We start from the raw sequence: 19,774 nt of genomic DNA on the forward strand, positions 1-19,774 counted from the left end.
CTGGCACTAAGTCATTCCATATCCCAACAGTCAAATTCTATGCAACTCTAAGAAATATATTTACATATACGAAACAGTCAAATGTTAGAGTATCGTGTGCATGAAGAGGGGGAAATAGACACACATTGTCTTCTGTGTAGTTACCTCCAAGGAAGGGAACAAAGTAATTGGGGACAATACTGGGAGGAAGATTTACATCTTTGCACCTTTAAAATTTTGAACCATGTTAGTACTTATCAATTAAAAAAAAATAAGTTCCTATGTGTAGATGGCGTCACCTGGAGCATGAGTTGCAGCATGAGGATACAGAAGACAATGGCTAAGAACAAACTAAGAGGGCAGAAGTCCAGGAATGTATTTCATATAGCCAGACAAAAAAACTTTAAGTCTAAAAACAAAGCAAAACCAGTTACCACTAACCTTAAGATAAACATTGTGAATAATGAAAACATTAGCCAAGTGAATAAAGCTTTTGTAGATACACAAAGGAACTTGCACATTTCTCAAAAAGCCCTTCCCTTGAACCTCTGCAGAAAGAACTGATTCCTCAGCAGTGTCATGAAAACAAACCACTTAATGTTGATGAAGTGACAAGATTAATGGCTCGCTTGTAATACACTGGAGATACAACAAATGCCCCCAAAAGAACAATAAATTACATGTTTTATACAAAAAAAAAAAAAGTTCCATCTGTGTTATGTGAATTTCCATCTCTTTCCCAGTCCTATCTCTCCTTTCATAGTCCCTCCCTGAGTGGGTACTGCCTTTGGTAACCTAGCTCTATTCCCACCCCTCAGCAAACCTCTCTTTCAGGGCTCAGGATCAGGGAGCATGGTATGGTCTTTCCTCTCACCTTTTCCCACGCAGAGGACAGGCAGTCTGCTCCTGCCTGCAGTGTATCTAGAGGTGGGTAAGACTTCCATGGTCTACAGACCCTCAGCACTGCGCTATAGGCACCTTGCAAGCCATTCCTCCGTGTTTGTGTTCTGAGTAGCTCTGTTCAAGCCAGTCTTTGTGACATCCTCATCTAGTCTAGTGCTCAGTCAGTTCATTAGATCACTCCGAAGCCTACAGAATTATCTTTTCCTAGGGGAGTTTTTTTTCATCTGTGAAGTTCTGCCTGTCAATTGCACTGGAATCTATTTTTCAAATCTAAAGACAAATTACACTGATCCAATGTCTGCACACTCCTAAATTTAATAGTAATCATTAGAAAAATCAGTTACCAAGAAAACTTACTATTTAACAGGGTGTTAGTTTAACACATGCTCAACTTACTGGCTTTACATAAAATAGCAATACTGTACGTAATATACCGATAAGAAAAAAAAAAAAAGTCTTTATATAATTTGGCAAGGATACCCAGGCCCAGAGCTTTTTGCAAACAGGATGTAGTTCAGCTTCACACTATGTCACTCTATTACTGGCATTAAAGACATATTAAAAATGTTATAAATCTTTACCAATGCTGATTCTTATTAGACATTCAAGCTTAAAAAAAAAATTGCAGGGTCAAACTTCGCAAAATAAAACTTATTTCCGCTACCCAACAGCCCAAAATATAAGCACTGTACTTAACCTAGTTGTTATATATAGATTAAAAGTTCCAAACTGCTTACTGTCTAGCTTGGTCCTTACTGGAATAGGTTACATTTACGACTGCAGTTTCCGAGTCAGTGTTCACTAGAGGAAGAGAAAAGTGAAGAGAAAAATATGTTAGTTTTCTTTCTATTTTCTTCTTTTTACAAATTTGAAAGCAATTGAGAAGACATGTACCTTGCTCACAGCTTTCCACCACTCCATACTGGACTAGTAAACTATCCAACACCTATCAGGAGGGCGAGAAAAAATTACAGATTTTCAATTTCCCAAAGTTACTAACAAGGGCAGAAATACCTTTTAAAATCACAAAGTAATTGTGATGGAAATGAGCAAAAAAAAAAAAAAATTAACTGGGGTTTTGGGACTACAGAAGCAGGGAAAGGTACCATAGGGCATAGTGGGCTTCTCTCCCCTGCCTATTCCCAGATGCCTGATTTTAACTCACTTCCTACGGCTAACCAAGAAGTTAAGTGGTTGAGCACAGTATTCAAAATCATAGCCGCCTAATTCCTAAAGCTGGAGGAGAAAGAACTATGTATTTCTCATACATATATATTAACACATCGTCTTATGAGATAAGGTCCCAAGTCAAGTTTTATCTTTGAGATGTTCCTTTCCAAAGAACTTCCTTTCACAGCTATTACGGGCAAATCAGAACAGACCATTCTCAAGGCAGACTGGCAAAATGAAAAGAATAGTTGATTTTCTACCAGAGTCTTAAGTTAAAGATTAACCTAAATGAACTGAAATTAATTTAACACTGTTGGAAAATGTACAGCTTGAAACTGTTTTTACCATCTTTCCTGCAGCTGCATTATTATTACACTGTGCATGTTTTTTTCTAAAGAGAAGCTGGTAAAACAGTAACAGTAACTAAATTCTTTTATAGTATAAACTGCAGATGTATATCTCATGGTCTCATCAGTATAAACCAAATTCAACTGTCCTTAGCTTCCAAGAACTGTAAAGCTTTTCTTAAAAAGTAAAACAAGTTTTTATTAATTTATAGTGAACCACTTACTCAACAGTTTAATTGCAAAATTAAAGGACAATGCCTCAAGAATGTTTTCTGCCCCCAAGAACACAGTAAACCATTAAGAAACACTAACCTTTTTTTTGTTGTTAATTCCCTACTAAACTTTAACCCATTTCTTCATAACACTTCTCTCATGTGGTATTTTTCAGGGGTTTATTTTGTTTACTGATTTAAGTTTGAAATTTATAGTAAGGTCTGTCTGGGGATGCACTTTAATATTTTTCCCCATTTTTAAATAGGGCTAATACCTATTTGTGAATGGAATAGTTACCTATTTTTTTTTAAAAGATTTTATTTGACAGAGAGAGATCACAAGTAGGCAGAGCAGCAAGCAAAGAGAGAGGAGGAAGCAGGGTCCTTCCTGAGCAGAGAGCCCGATGCGGGGGCTTGATCCCAGGACTCTGAGATCATGACCCGTGCCAAAGGCAGAGGCTTATGCCACTGAGCCACCCAGACACCTCTAGTTACCTATTTTTATACCGCAGTTTTGATGTGGTAGTGGTAGAGAAGGGGTGTAAGGAGTTGGGATAAATGCCAATTTAATGTTAAATAAACATCATTCTTAATTTTTCCTAAAAGCAATTTGTTCAGTAATACATCAGTCTCCATACAGTTTAGCTTACACGACCTTAACTTGTACTACTATACATATATATACATGCACACATTTATATGGAAATATATAATTCACATAGGCATTAAATAAATGATATAATTTTTTAACTTAAAAGATCAAGGAAATGTAATTTTCACTGCATATATTATAGAAAGCTTAGTGTTTTCATAACAAAATTGCTTGAGGGCACCTGGCTGGCTCAGCTGGTAGAGTATGCAACTCTTGATCTCAGGGTCCTAAATTGGAGCCCCATGTTGGCTACAGAGTTTATGAAAGAAACACACAGAACAAAAAAACTGCTGGTAGTTTGATCATTTATTGCTAATAATAAATGTTATTGGTGATCAATGATTCCATGTGTAAAATCTCTAGAAAGGTAATTAGAAACTACAATTCTATACACTAAAAAGGTGAATTTTACTGTATGTAAATTGTATTTAAATAAACCTGATTCTAAACAAAACAAAACAAAACAGAACACTGTAATCCGAAAAACAAACAAAAAACAGGTCCAGTATCAATCTTGGTACCTAGTTAAGAAACAAGTTAACACCACAACCTCAGGGGTTTTATCTAGACCCCAAAGATGAATTTCAATGGGTCTTTGATGTCTTAATTCAAAGTTTTATGCACAAATTTTGGGGATCATCACAATTGAGAGACAGAAGAAGGACTTCTAATAGTCCAATCTGATTCCCAAATCCTGAAAGGGCTTTCAACCCCCAAATGATTTAAGTGGTGTTATACTAACCAGTTTTCCTTTTAAGTCCACCAGGCAAGCATTTGTTTCAACGTGCTATGTCAAACAGGACTACCAGACTGTTTCACGTCATTCCAAACCTTCAACTCTCTGAAGACTAAACATAACTTACCCTAAGAAAGTCTGGACATTTTGATTCATCCTGCATTAACTAGGAAGACAAACATTCCTGTTATCTGTCACTTAACCACCCACGCCCTGGGTTCTTGTTTCTTTTCAGCTGCTAGAACATCTTGTAGTTTCTACCTATCCCATCTATTTCCGCCACCCATGCTTTAAATTTAACAGCTTTGTTTGAAGGTAAAAAGTAAAATAAAAACTTCCATTGCACATTTCTAACATTTCCATAAATCTCTTCAATTCTCAATCCTAAATGAATTTATTTTACTCGAGCCACAAAGGAAACATTTCTCTATGTGTCACTAAGTTTTAAATTCCAACTGAAGGGGAAAGAAGGCATCAAAGCAAATTAAAGTCTCCAAGGAAATGTCTTGGTGGAATGTCCCTTTCTTAAATACTTAGGACTTAAAAATCTCAAATATTCAGCCTTTCAAAAAAGTTCATCCACATACACAAATAGCATCTCACAATAAATGCAAAGATTATCGGTGTCCTTCACATAGCTGTGGAGGAGAACTAAGGTCATTCATAGCTGTACAGGGTGCAAACAATCCAGGGTGAGGAATGGAGAGACAAATGTGGTACAACCATACAACTGAATATTATTTGGCCATAAAAAAGAATTCACTACTAACATACGCCACATGAATCAATATTGAAAACGTTAGGTCAAAGAAGCCAATCACCAAAAAACAAAAGCAACACGTTAAGTGATTCTGCTAGTAGGCAATGTCCAGAGAATGGAAATCTATAAAGACCGACAGTAAATTAGTGGTTGCATAGGGCTGGTGGGTGGGAATGTAGAGGGTGATAGCTGAAGAGGCTTCTTTTTGAGATAAGAAAGCTGATAAGCATTGGCTGTGGTGATGGGTACATATATCTGTTACACTAAAAAACAATGAATCATAACTGCAAATGGGTGAATTTTATGTGAACTGAATGTCAATAAAGCTGTCAAGAATAACTAAAATCAGGGCGCCTGGGTGGCTCAGTCGATTAAGCATCTGCCTTCAGCTCAGGTCATGATCCCAGAGTCCTGGGATTGAGTCCTGCATGGGGCTCTTTGCTCAGCGGGGAGCCTGCTTCTCCCTCTCCCTCCTCCTGCTCCTTCTCTATTAAATAAAATTAAAAAAAAAAAAAAAAAAAAGAGTAACTAAGGTCAGTATTACTTGAAAATGGCCTAGGATTTTTTAGCCTTGAAGAGCTACTGAAATGCAATGAACTGCACAAAATTTTATCAGTTCTGCCATTAGGTACACTCTCCTGAGACCACCACCCTTATCAAGCTAAGTTTCCTCATGCCCCTCTTCAACCCAGTAGGCTGGTTTATTCATACACTGAACACTGAAATAAAGATAACTGGAAAACTATCTTTGTGCCTCAGACAAGATCGGACTTCCTCTGCCACAGCAGACCACCTCCAGCACCACCACCCCTGCCCCTGACCAGACGAGCTGGAGTTCAGCAGTTCCCCTGTGAGCATTCATGGGCAATTCATGCCCTGCAGATAAACCTTCTGCTAACTGCTGATTCTTTACACCCATAGCTCATGAGGTCCCATCACCTCTGAACTAGTTGAACTGAGGGTCCGACTGACATCTTGCCTCCAGTTCACCACCATATCCTGTCACTCTTCTGCTTAAAATTACTACTCCTCAGTGGTTTCAAATTTATGACAGAAATTGTCACAAGTTCAGCATGGTGGAGGAGATCAATGATTTGGTACTGCCTTCCTCTTCTATCCTCTTCAACATACTTCCCACATACCCAAAGCTCCATCCAGTCACACCCTCAAGACTTGGTAAAGCACCCTCGTTTCCATAGCACCTGAGCTCACCTAATCCTAGAAATGAAAGCAATGTTATTTTATCCTCTCTTCACTGATCTTTATTCTCCCACTAGACTAGCCATTATTAACCACAGCGATGTAACTGTCAGGTGTGCCACAAATAATCTATTCCTAATGGTTATACTGGCTTCCACACTTAAGAAAACTTATCGTATATCTACAATAATAGAATCCAAGTCCTTCTCACATGCATGTGTTTCAGAAGATGATGGGACAATGCTGGATATTACCATCTTGTGTGCTACTCTTTTCTTAAAATGCCTCTGGAAATGCCCCACCACCTTTATGACCCTCCGCCCCACAGAGCTCCGCTTGTCTCTAAACTTGTAAGGAAAGAGACCATAGCTTTGTTACCTGAGAACTATACACTTAGCTCAATGAGGAACAACAACAAAAACTAAAGGGTTAAAAGGAAGCTACCAAATAGTTTTTGTCCTACAAGCAAAGGAAACTAATTCCAGGTTCCTTTACAAGTCCAAAGTGTTATAAGTGAACAGGTATTTATCATGAATTCATTCAAAAAGATATGTAAGTGTACAGTCACAAGCATTATATAAAAACCAGTTAAATTAAAATTCAAATCAGGGGGTGCCTGGGTGGCTCAGTGGGTTGAAGCCTCTGCCTTCGGCTTGGGTCATGATCCCAGGGTCCTGGGATCGAACCCCGCTTCAGGCTCTCTGCTCAGCAGGAAGCCTGCTTCCTCCTCTCTTTCTGCCTGCCTCTCTGCCTACTTGTGATCTCTGTCTGTCAAATAAATAAAATCTCTAAAAAAAAAAAAAAAAAAAATCAAATCAGGATATTTAATGCTCTCTTGCCCCAACACACACTTTACCAAAATACACACACATGCACACACACCCACACAATAATAAATATCCCAAACACCAAAACCACACTCAGACTCCGGAGAGAGATTCCCAGAAAGCAGCTGGTTTTTCTTTGGGAGCAAGTTACTGACTCTCTCAGCGCTTTTATTCCCGTATCTGTCAAGAGCACTCACGACTTTCCCAGGACTGCCATTACAAAATACCACAAACTGGGAGGCTTAACAACAGAAATGTGTTCTCTCATAGTTCTGGAGGCCGGAAGTCCAAAATCAAGGCATCAGCAGGGCCCTGCTCCCTCTGTAGGGCCCAAGGAAGAATCCTTCCCTGCCTCTAACAGCTTCTGGTCGCTGCTGGCAATCCCTGCTGTTTGCGAGCCTGCAGCCGCACAACTCCACTCTCTGCCCCCATCAGCACAGGGCCCCTCTCCCCAAGTCTGGGCCTCTGTGTCTCTGCATTTGAATCTGCCTCTCCTTTCTCATATAAAGACATCAGCCATTGGACCTAGATCCCACCTTAATCCCAAATGACACCTCTTAATTTGATTACATCTAAAAAGACCTAATTTCCTTTTTCTTTTTTGCGGAAGAGGGTGTTAATTTAAATACAATTAATTAACATATAATGTATAATTGGTTTCAGAAGTAGAGTTCAGTGATCCATCAGTTGTATATAACACCCAGTGCTCATTACATCACATTCCCTCCTTAATGTCCATCACCCAATCACCCCGTCTCGCCATCCCTCCAAGAAAGAAGCTATTTTTTTACTAATCCCCATGTCAACAAGAACACGGAGAAAAACCTCCACAGAATCAACTTTGGAAAGTCAGGTATGTGAGAAACGTCCTTCAAATACAGCTCAACACATTTCATAGAAACAGAAGCCACTTGTTGCTATTTATGGATAAAAATCATTCCAGAAGTTTCAATTCTTTTACATCATCTATGAGAGGACTAGCTACATTAACCAAGAACAACTCTACATCACAGGCCCCAATAAGCATTTGTAATACTGGTAAAAAACTCAGATAGAAAAAAATTTAAAGAAATATTCACCTTAATGAAGATTTCCTTAAAGTGTTACCACCATAATTATTTGAGTAACAAACCATTTTCTCACATCAAACTCTGTAAACAATTTCAACTCAAGAAGGCCAACATACACAGACCAGATCTTTGATAACCTCACAAGGCACAGGGCCCATCGTCTTTATTACTGATAACACCCAGAGGGCATCTCAGCCTCCATCATCCCCCATGAATGTTTCAGCATCAGAGGTACAGAGAGCAAAGCCTCACAACTTTCTTGCCACACTCAACTTCCACAAGTTAGATCCTCTAACATGGGAAGGAGATAATAACTCAGGATTCTATAACATCACGTGATCAAGCAACTAATAGATAACCAGTCCAGGTTACCATGTACGAACAGACCTCAAAAAGTCACAGAAGGCAGGGCGCCTGGGTGGCTCAGTGGGTTAAGGCCTCTGCCTTCGGCTCAGGTCATGATCCCAGGGTCTTGGGATCGAGCCCTGCATCAGGCTCTCTGCTTGGCGAGGAGCCTGCTTCCTCCTCTCTTTCTGCCTGCTTCTCTGCCTACTTGTGATCTCTGTCTGTCAAATAAAGAAATAAAATCTTAAAAAAAAAAAAAAAAAAAAAGTCACAGACAGCAAGCCTCAGGAGCTCCTGTTGGGAGAAACCTTATGATCAACATCCATGCCCAGACCCAACGCTGTGTTCTTTTCTCCTTTTATGGCTTTTTATAGTCAGCGGTGATACCTTCTAGAATTACAAATGCAAGAAGCCTTGCTCATTTAAGTCTCGAAAATTTTACCTTCAGCCCCCTGAAGCTTATTAATGAAAGTCCACCTCCACGTTGCTCTGGGCCTACCCCTTGCTCTCTCGTCTGCCATGCTAGAACTAGCCTTCATCATCTCGCTCCGCACTACCACAACATGCTCCTGTCTCCCCGTATTCATTTCTGCTTCCAATTATTCACTCTCAAACAGTGAGACTTACACTGTTAGTGTGCTAGCCACAGGCTACATGTGGCTACTGGGCACCCAAAATGTGGCCAATCCACATGTGCAATGTCCTTCAGTGTAAAACAAACACCAGGGGTGCCTGGGTGGCTCAAGCAGGTAAGTGTGTGACTCTTGATCTTAGCTCAGGTCTTTTTTTTTTTTTAAGGTTTTTTTTTTTTTAAAGATTTTATTTATTTATTTGACAGACAGAGATCACAAGTAGGCAGAGAGGCAGGCAGAGAGAGGAGGAAGCAGGCTCCCTGCTGAGCAGAGAGACCTATGCGGGGCTCAATCCCAGGACGCTGGGATCATGACCTGAGCTGAAGGCAGAGGCTTTAACCCACTGAGCCATCCAGGCACCCCTTAGCTCAGGTCTTGATCTCAGGGTAGTGAGGTCAAGCCCTGCACTGGGCTTCACAGAGGGTGTGGAATCTACTTTAAAAGTTAATAAACACCAGATTTTCAAGGCTTAGTACAAAATATATAAAATTCTATCTTTAAAATACGGATTACATGTTAAAATTATAATATTTTGGATATATTAAGTAAAGGGGTACTATTAAAATTCATTTTCACCTGTTTTCTTTTTCACTTTAACATAGCGGCTAGAAAATTTTTAACTGTATAAGTGGCCTGCGTTTTCTTTCAACTGGACCATGCTAACCTAGACTGATTTTTAAAAGCTGAGCTAATCAACTTACACCCTATGACAAACTCTAAGAGCTTCCCTTTGTATTTGGGAAAGGATCCAAGATCCCTAACAAGTGCCCCAAAGGTCCCATGTGACCTGCTCATCATCTAAAGCCAAGCTCTCCTCTCCAACTACTTTGGCCTGCTTTCAGTAATGAATTATGGGTGACAACATTTAGGTGCTTTCCACTAGCAGTGCTGTCTTAAATATTTTACCTGTTTTTAACTTATTTAATTCCACACAATCCCATAAAGGAATATTCCATTTTATAGATGCATAAATCATGGCATGGGAAAGTTAACACTGTTTTAACTTGGATAGTTAAATGATAGAGAAATTATTTAAAACCACAGCTATCAGATTCCGGTGCCCACATTTTTAGCCACTTGGTCAACTAAGCTGCCTCGTTTTCCCACACAATTAAAATAAAATATAATGATACAGACTGAAGTCAGTCAGTTCTTTCTTTGCTGGAAGACCAAAAACAGCCTTTGGTAGGTGAAGAACTTGATATCAACTCCAAGGTCAACAAGCTTCCCTAGCCCTTGTCCCAAGCACTAAATACTGTATATTTCCATTACCTCAATCAGATTAACTTACTCTACATTTTACTAACTTCAACACTTGTAAAACACATCAAACAATATAAAGTTAGGGTCCCTCTGACTACCTGCTTTCAAACCAGTTACTTCCCCCAAACTCTCAAAGAAACCACTGTCAGTGTGATGGTGCCCCCAAATGTTTTTCAAAGTATGTGTCCCATGAAGAGATGTTCGTTATCATCAGCATTAGGGGAAATGTAACATGACAGCCACACTGAGATTGCTTCACACCCACTAGAGGCCTAAAAAAAAATTTTTTTTAAAGGAGAATACTAGAAGTCTTGGCAAGGATGTGGAAAAATTAAAACTCTCATACTTTGCTGGGAGAAATGTAAAACAGTGCAGCCCCTATGGAAAGTAATATGGCAGTTCCTCAAAAAAATTAAAAGTAGAATTGCCACACGATCCAACAATTGCACTTCTGGATATATACCCAGAAGAACTGATAGCAGGTACCCAAAGAGATATTTGTACACCTATGTTCCTAATAGCATCATTCACCATTGCTGAAAGGATAATGTGGTGTATACATACAAATGGACTATTTGTCCCAAATAGGGAATGGAGTACTGATATGTGCTATAATGTGGATAAACCCTCGAAACATTACATGAAGTGCAAAATAAGCCAGACATACAAAGTCACATATTACACAACTCCATTTACCAGAATTGGTCAATCTGTAAGAGACAAAAAGTAGACTAGTGGTTGCCGGGGACTGGAGGACGGAGAAATAGGGAGTGACAGCTTACTGACAGGGGTATTCTTTATGGAATGATGAAAATGTTCTGGAATTTGTAGGGATGGTTGTACATCTTGTCAATATACTGAAACCCACTGAGCTGCACACTCCCACATAGTTACTTTCACAATTACGTGAATTTTGGCTCAAGTTGTTTTTTTTTAAGTATGTGTAGATGTTTATGTATTCACATATCCACCCATAGAGAGAATGATTTTGTTGAGTTAATTTTCGTAAAGTCTATCGATTACAGTTCTAAAACAGCTTATATATACTTTCTCAATTATTCCTCACAATGTGGTTACTTTCCCCATTTTGAAGATGAATAAACTGAGGCAGATTTTAAGTAATTTAAAGTAGGATATTACTTGTCTTGCCTTTCCCCCCTCCAATCTGTCATCTTGGTGGCCAGTCTACGCTGGTAAACACAAAATTACATTATTCTTTTTAACTGCCAGATGGATTTCCACACTATGAACTATGAAGCTGCTGTCTTTTCTTCAGTCGCAATCACAGCATCCTCCAAACCTCGAACCGTAAGCTGTCTGTGGCCTACCCCAACATGTCACAGGGTCTGGGGAGAGCCCAGCAGAAAACTGAGAGCAGTGACTGCCCAGCCTTCCTCCCAGGCCTCGGCCCCCCACTCCCCAACCAAACATGGAAAGCTAGGGAATCCTAGAAGTAAACACAAGTCTCGGTTACTCACTTACTTACTCCTTTAGCAGAAAGGTAGGGATTATCAAGCCAAACAGCTACAAATGACTAAAGGAAAAGACAGAGTAGTTCAAAAGCCTAATTACAATTCCAACACTATTATGGGTGAAGGCACGAACCGGAAAGTGACTCATCTAATGAAGTGAAAAATACCCAAGATCACAGTGGCCTCCCAAAGTGGTAACAGACAATCCAAGAGGCTGGCATTTTATCCATTACCCCTATCTGAAGTTTATTTAAAAATGAAAAAATAAAAACAGCTGCAGAAGAGAGTTTGATTCCAAAGTCAGTATTGATGAGAATATCTCCCTTAATTAGACCTTCAGGGGCGCCTGGGTGGCTCAGTGGGTTAAAGCCTCTGCCTTCGGCTGAGGTCATGATCCCAAGGTCCTGGGATCGAGCACCACATAGGGCTCTCTGCTCAGCAGGGAGCCTGCTTCCTCCTCTCTCTCTCTCTGCCTGCCTCTCTGCCTACTTGTGACCTCTGTCTGTCAAGTAAATAAATAAAATCTTACAAAAAAAAAGAATTAGACCTTCAGATGTGCATTAGTTATTCTCCTGGGCTTTATGGGGCATTCATAATAAAATACTGAAAGTGATGAGTGGGTAACAATGTATAGTATATAATCATACCCTGGAGTACTGTCTGGCCACGAAAAGGAATGAAGTACATAGTACAATATGGATATACCTTCAAAATGTTAAGTGAAAGAGACCACATATTGTATCATACCGTTTATATGAAGTGTCCGGAACAAGCAAATCTATAGAGACAAAGCAGAACCTGGTTGCCAGGAGCTGCAAGAAGCTACCAGGGAGGAAAGGCAGTGAGTATTACTGGCTATGGGGTTACTTTTTGGGATAATGAAAAATGTTCAAGAATTACATAGCAGCGACAACTCCTTACACCTTGTGAATACACTAAAGGATGCTGAATTATGCGCTTAAAATATGAATTTTATGGTACATGAATTACAGCTCAATTTTCTTAAAAAGCACATTTAAAACATAACAGATATCAGCTTACACACACAACACAATCCAACCATGTTGAAAAATGACTATCATACCAAAGTGAACTATGAGTAATTCAACCACATTGCCATTGGGGAGAAAGACTTTTTCTTCTTTCTTTTCTCCTTCCAAATTTTGTACAATGAATATGTAATTTTACAATCAAGAAAAAAATGAGGGGCGCCTGGGTGGCTCAGTGGGTTAAGCCTCTGCCTTTGGCTCAGGTCATGATCTCAGGGTCCTGGGATCGAGCCCCACATCGGGCTCTTTGCTCAGCAGGGAGCCTGCTTCTCCCTCTCTCTCTCTCTGCCTGCCTCTCTGCCTACTTGTGATCTCTGTCTGTCAAATAAATAAATAAATCTTATAAAAATCTTAAAAAAAAAAAAAAGAAAGAAAGAAACAAAACAAAAAAAAAAGAGATGCCAAGAAAATAGTGTGTCTCTCCCTCCTATTCTTAAGGCTCTCACTTGGAGAAAGTTCTAGAGAAACAAATGAACAAAGGGCAAAGCCAAATGCATGAATTTTGGGGGCAGAGGAAAATGGCAGAGGACTTGAAAAGACATTTCCCCCAAAGAAGATATACAAATTACCAAAAGCACATGAAAGGATGCTTGGCATCCACATTACTCATCGGGTAAGTGCAAACGAAAACCATGATGATCTGTCACTTTCAATTACTAGAATAGGGGTGCTTGGGTGGCTCAGTGGGTTAAGCCTTTGCCTTCGGCTCAGGTAATGATCTCAGGGTCCTAGAATCAAGCCCCGCATCAGGCTCTCTGCTCAGCGGGGAGCCTGCTACCCCCCCCCCCGCCTCTCTGCCTAGTTGTGATCTCTCTCTGCCAAATAAATAAATAAAAGTCTTTTTTAAAAAAAGTAAATAAATCCACTAGAATGGCTATAACCACCAGGTCAGATAATCACAAGGTCAGGGGGCGCCTGGGTGGCTCAGTGGGTTAAGTCTTTGCCTTCTGCTCAGGTCATGATCCCAGGGCCCTGGGATCGAGCCCCACATCGGGCTCTCTGCTCAGCAGAGAGCCTGCTTCCCCCTCTCTCTGCCTGCCTCTCTGCCTACTTGTGATCTCTCTCTGTCAAATAAATAAATAGTCTTTAAAAAAAAATCTAAGGTCAGATAATCACAAAGATAAGGGACAAAGCATGTGGAGGAAGCAGAGCTCTCATATACTATTGTTAAGAGCATCAATTTCAGAGTGGTAGAGCCACTCTAGAAAACTGTGGCAATTCCTCTAAACCTTAGTTACTTTAGGACTCAACAATTTACGTACACTCCCAAGAACAATAAAAACATGTTCACACCAAAAAACTGTACATGAATGCTCACAGCAGCATTATTCACAACAGCCAAAAACAGTGGAAACAACCAACATGTCCTTCAACAGAAGAATAGGGAAACAAAAGGTGGCATATCCATACAACGGACTGTAATTTGGCCACAGAAGGGAAAACATACTGATACATGCGACAACACAGAGAAAACATTTTGCTAAGCAAAAAAAAGCTAGACACAAAGACCATAATGATTTGTATTTTTATGAAATGCCCAGAATAGGCAAATCTATACAGACTAAAAAATTAGTGGTTGGTTAGGGCTAAGGGGAAGGTGGGGGATAAGAAGGGTTAGCTGAGGGGTGCCTGGGTGGCTCAGTGGGTTAAAGCCTCTGCCTTCAGCTCGGGTCATGATCCCAGGGTCCTAGGATCGAGCCCCACGCCAGGCTCTCTGCTCAGCAGGGAGCCAGCTTCCTCCCCTCTCTCTCTCTCTGCCTACTTGTGATTTCTGTCTGTCAAATAAATAAATAAAATCTTTTTTTTTTTTTTTTAAAGAGGGGTTAGCTGAAGGGTACAGGATTTCTTTCTTTCTTTCTTTCTACTTCTTTTTTTATAAATTTGGGTTTCTTTCCGGTGTGGTGAAAATATTCTAAAATTAACTGTGGTAAGAGTTGCATGTATCTGTGAATATACTAAAAACCACTGGGCGCCTGGGTGGCTCAGTTGGCTGGGCGACGGCCTTTCGCTCAGGTCATGATCCTGGAGTCCTGGGATCGAGTCCTGCCATCACATTCCCAGCTCCATGGGGAGTCTGCTTCTCCCTCCAACCTTCTCCCCTCTCCTGCTCTCTCTCTCTCTCTCTCACTTAAATAAAACCTTGAAAAAAAAAAACTAAAAACCACTGATTTGTACACTTTAAACATACGAATTATAGGACATGTGACTATCTCAATGAAGTCATAATAAAATGGAGTCTATTTATAAGAATGAAAAACTGGAAAACAATCTATATACCAACAAAAATAAATTAGTCTTTTCAAATTAAACAGCCATTTAAAAAATAAATAAAGGCGATGGGCACCTGGGTGGCTCAGTTGGTTGGGCAACTGCCTTCGGCTTGGGTCATGATCCTGGAGTCCTGGGTTCAAGTCCTGCAAAAGGCTCTCTGTTCTGTGAGAAGTCTGTTTCTCCCTCTGACCCTCCCCTTCTTGTGCTTTCTCTCATTTCTCTCTCAAATAAATAAATATTTTTTTTTAAAAAGGCCATGAACAGATCCGTACAACACAGTTGGTAAGTACTAAAACTTAGGCCTGCAAAACAGCACTCATGGTATCATTTCACATATGTCAATAACCACATGTATATAGCCAAAAAATAAAGCATGTTCAGAAAGTTTTTCATTAAATGTCCTCATCAATGGAAATTTTCATTTTGACTTTGTCTGGCTTTTTACATAAGCAGCATGTGTTTTGTTTACAGAAATGAGAACTTTTAGTTCACACTTTCACATGCTAGCTAGCTTCTTTGCTTTCTTCACACAGCTGTACCAGCAGAAGGACTCAGAAGCCAACAAGAAAGAGCTCCTACTGGCTAAAAATGGGACAAACTGACTATCAATAAAGCTAACAAAAATAGATTTGAGACACAAATTAGTATTATAAACTCAAGTATCAGGTATATAAACTCAAATATTTAAAAGTATCTGTTACTGCTGGAGAACCAAGTCTGGTAAATAAGCAGAATCAAACGCTGCCTTTCTTGTAGGTAATTAATCTCAGAGTAACCAAACAGTATCTCTGCAGAAGTTTCTCTTTATAGAAGTGTTTCAGTTAATAAATGAGAAGAACTGAAAAGTCACCCTTTTTGCTTCCCTTCATAAAATGGATTTCTTAAAAACTATGGATGTTAAACTACAAAAGGAAATCAGATACATGCTTCCTGACAGACGTCTGTACCTATGAAGTATTCTTGCTTAAAGAGAAGTTGGGGGTGGGGGGTAGAAAATATCAATACAGCCAAGCCTTTTGTGGTCTCAACCTTGGCAACACAGCTGCATCACGTGAAGAGCTTATAATACTAAAGCCTGGGCCCTAACCCTGGAGTTATGATTTAATTAGTCTGAAATACAGCCTGGACATTAAAAATTTTTATGAAACTCCCCAGGTGGTTCTAAGAAGCAGCAACGGTGAAGATCCCTGCTCTAGACTTAACCACCAATTCACAGGTATATGAAGGACTAAGAAACAAAGCTACAAACTATGAGGGTAGAATCAACTAATCTATTGTGACAGGACGATAAAAAATCCAGTTTATTCAACATATAATTAAGTTAACAAAATGGAGTAAGAACCCAAAGATTAAGAGATTTAAGAGTGGGGCACCTGGGGGCCCCTGGTGGCTCAGTTAAGAATCTGCCCTTGGAGGGGTGCCTGGGCGGCTCAGTGGGTTAAAGCCTCTGCCTTCGGCTCAGGTCATGATCCCAGGGTCCTGGGATCGAGCCCCACATCAGGCTCTCTGCTCCCTGGGGAGTCTGCTTCCTCCTCTCTCTCTGCCTACTTGTGATCTCTGTCTGTCAAATAAATAAATAAAATCTTAAAATAAAAAAAAAAAAAAAGAATCTGCCCTTGGCTCAGGTCATGATCCCAGGCTCCTCGGATCAAGTCACTTGAGCGGGGAGTCCGCCTCTCCCTTTCCCTCTGTCTGCCACTTTCCCTGTCTGTGCTCTGTAAAATTTTTAAAAAATTAAATCTTAAAAAAAAAAAAAAAAGTGGGGAACCTGGCTCAGTCTGTAGAAAATGCAACTCTTGACTTTTGTATTGTGAGTCTGACCCCCACAGTGAGTGTAGAGATTACTTTAAAAAAAAAAAAGAATCTTTAAAAAAAAAAAAAAAGAAAAAAAAAAAGGCTTAAGAGAAATCAACCAACTGTGAAATATTGACCTTACTTGGATATAATGTTGGAGGGGTGATATATAGAGGAAATGAGATCGGCCATAAACTGATCATTGTTGAAGTTCAGTGATAGGCTCGTGGGCTGATTCATCACATACTCTCCGTACATTTGTATATGCTTGAAACTACCCACTTTAGAAAGCTTTAAGAATCTGAAACATTTTTTGAAGATCCAGTATGGCTGAAGAATAAGCATATAGTTCGTACAAATTAGTAAGAAATTGAAAATTGCTTCCAATATTCTTTAAAAGACACTTTTAAGAAAATGAGAAAAGCAACAAAAGAGATGACTGGAAGCAATTATTTGCAAAGCACCCCTCTGCTAAAAAGCTTGTGTGTGTGTGTGTGTGTGTGTGTGTGTGCGCGCGCGCGCATATCTCACAAATCTAAAAACTCAGTAAGAAAACTAATTTTTAAATGTCCAAAAGATTTAAATATTTATTTCAGAGAGAGTGGGAGAGAGTGCGTGCAGGTGTGCATGCACGTGGGGGAAGGGGCAGGAGAGGGAGAGAATCTTAAGTAGACTCCCCACTGAGTGCAGAGTGCAATGCAAGGCTCGAACCCATCACCCTGAGAACATGACCTGAGCCAAAATCAGGAGTTGGAGCTCAACCGACTGGCATACTCAGGTGTCCCAAATGTTCAAAAGCAACTACATGAAAAAAAAAAAAGGTTTTTTTTTTAGTAATGAGGGAAATGCAAATTAAAACCACAATGAGAAGGACACCTGGGTGGCTCAGTCAGTTAAGTGTCTGCCTTGGGCTCAGGATGTGATCCCAGAGTCCTGGGACTTGCTCAGCAGAGAGTCTGCTTCTCCCTAGCCCTCTGCCCCTCCCCCCTCACACAAAAGCACTCTCTAATAAGTTTAGAATTTTTTAAAAAAGTAAAAGTTTTTAAAAACCCACAATGAGATAACACTTCATACCCTTTAAGATGGCTAAAATAAGGATGGTAAAAATGTAAAGAAGTTGGAACCATTATTAATAGCCATTGGGAATATAAAATGATGCAGTCACTTTGGAAAACAGTTTGGCAGGGCCTCAAAACATTAAGCATAGGGTAACCATAGGTCCTTATCAAAGAAACAGCATATGCCCACATAAAAACCTGTATACAAATGTTCATAGTAGCATTATTCACAATATTTGAAAAGTGGAAACCATCCAAATGTCCATCAACTGATGAACAAAATGCTGTAGCTACGTAATGGAATACTATTTAGCAATAAGAAAGAATGAAGTACCGGTAATATTTAATTTGATATAATTACATAGAAATATATTTACAGATGTGTATATACACCAGTTAGTATATACAAATGTATTTCCTTGCTGTCAGCTGGGAGAACCCAGAAGCCATGACACCCCAGTGGTAATGGTCATACCCACTGCCCAGGTTTCTTGGTTTCTAATTCCATTCTCCAATATAAGGAGCCACAGCTCCTTAAAGAAATGGCAGATTCTAGGACTAGAGCAGGAATTATACAGGGTGATTGTGAATACTTTGTGCTATCAGACAGTAAAAAAAAGTTCTCAAACAGAAACACACACACACACACACACACCGGTTAGGGTACCACAGGGAGACAGGCACCAAGTGAAAGCTCTCGGTAGCCAAAGCTGGAACAGTATCAACAAAGTAAATATTGGGTTACAACTCAAGATACAAAATAAATATCCACAAATCTAAATGACTGAATAAATCAATGAGGGAGAATAAACAAATGTCCGTGGAGAAAAATTCCAAATAATTTATGTTAGGTATTCTGCCCTCAAGGAGGTAAAGCATAACTCCCCATTCCTTAAGTGTGGGTTATACACAGTGGCTTCCTTTCATTGAGTATAGCATGGAAAGGGGACTGGGACTGGGGGCAGGTGGAGGAGCAGTTTTACGGTAAAACAATCTGACACACACTATTTCATCCAGGTGATCAAGCTTAACATCAACAGTGATAAGTCAGTCATGTTGATAGTATATACTCTTGATATAATAGGAATGGCATTTTACCTCTTGGCCTCCCCACACCCAGAACCAATCCAGTCTAATCATGAGAAAAGCTTCAGGTAAGTCCCCTAGAGACATTTTGCAGAATACCCACCAATACTCCTCGAAATTGTCAAGGTCATCAAAAATAAGGAAAACCTAGAAACGATCACAGCCAAGAGAAGGCTAAGGAGACATGACAACTAAATGTAACGTGGTATCCTGGACAGGACCCAGGAACAGATGAACAGATGAGTAACATTAGGTAAGAACCAAGAAAATCTGAATGAAGTATGAACTTCAGTTTATTATAAACTAGGACCCAACAAGGTTGGTTCATTAACTGTGACAAATGTACCATGCTAATGAAAAATGTTAGTAACAGGGGAGACTGGCTGTGGGATATATATATGGTAACTTTCTGTACTACCTTTGTAATTTTTCTATAAACCTACCAACTATTCTAAAATTACAAGTTAACTTTTTAAAAAAAAAAGAAGAAGAAGAAGAAGTGGGCACATGGCTGGCTCATTTGGTAGAGCACACAACTCAGGGTCATGAGTTTAATCCCACATTGGACCCACATGGAGCCTACTCAAAAAAAAAAAAAAAAAAAGGCACCCGATACATCCCACAACAACATGAACATTGAATAATTTTATTAGGCGGAAGAAGCCAATCACAAAAGGCTGCATATTGTATGATACTGTGTATTTGAAATGTCAAGAATAAGCAAATCCAAAGACACAAAATACATTAGTGGTTGCCAGGGACTGGTGAGAGGTATAAAAGGGAACTGAGTCTTAAGGGTACAGGGTTGATTTGGGGGTGATGAAAATGCCCTAAAATTACATAGTGATGATGTTCCATAGCTCAATGAATACACTAAAACCCGCTGCACTCTACACTTTAGGACTAAAGCTCTCAAAACTTGCTGATAAGAACATAAAATGGAATAGT

General features: G+C 39.7%; 2 protein-coding genes across 2 annotated transcripts in view; one reads left to right on the plus strand and one right to left on the minus strand.

Annotated features, from left to right (window-relative positions):
- The window catches only part of IGF2BP3 (insulin like growth factor 2 mRNA binding protein 3), a gene marked incomplete at both ends in the record, with an annotated part of 141,816 nt that overhangs the window by 41,239 nt on the left and 80,803 nt on the right, over positions 1-19,774 (minus strand). Inside the window, 2 exons of the mRNA XM_080818419.1 lie at positions 1,620-1,683; positions 1,777-1,828. Of these exons, the coding sequence (XP_080674545.1) occupies positions 1,620-1,683; positions 1,777-1,828 (116 nt within the window). The remainder of the gene's footprint in view (positions 1-1,619; positions 1,684-1,776; positions 1,829-19,774) is intronic.
- Positions 316-614, plus strand: LOC308352275 (ribosomal biogenesis factor-like; the record flags this gene model as incomplete). Its single annotated transcript, XM_080818421.1, has 2 exons — positions 316-426; positions 534-614. The coding sequence occupies 2 exons, from the start codon at positions 316-318 to the stop codon at positions 612-614; spliced, it is 192 nt and encodes a 63-aa protein (XP_080674547.1).

This window comes from Martes martes (assembly GCF_963455335.1).
Source record: "Martes martes genome assembly, chromosome: 11".
NCBI lineage: Eukaryota > Metazoa > Chordata > Mammalia > Carnivora > Mustelidae > Martes > Martes martes.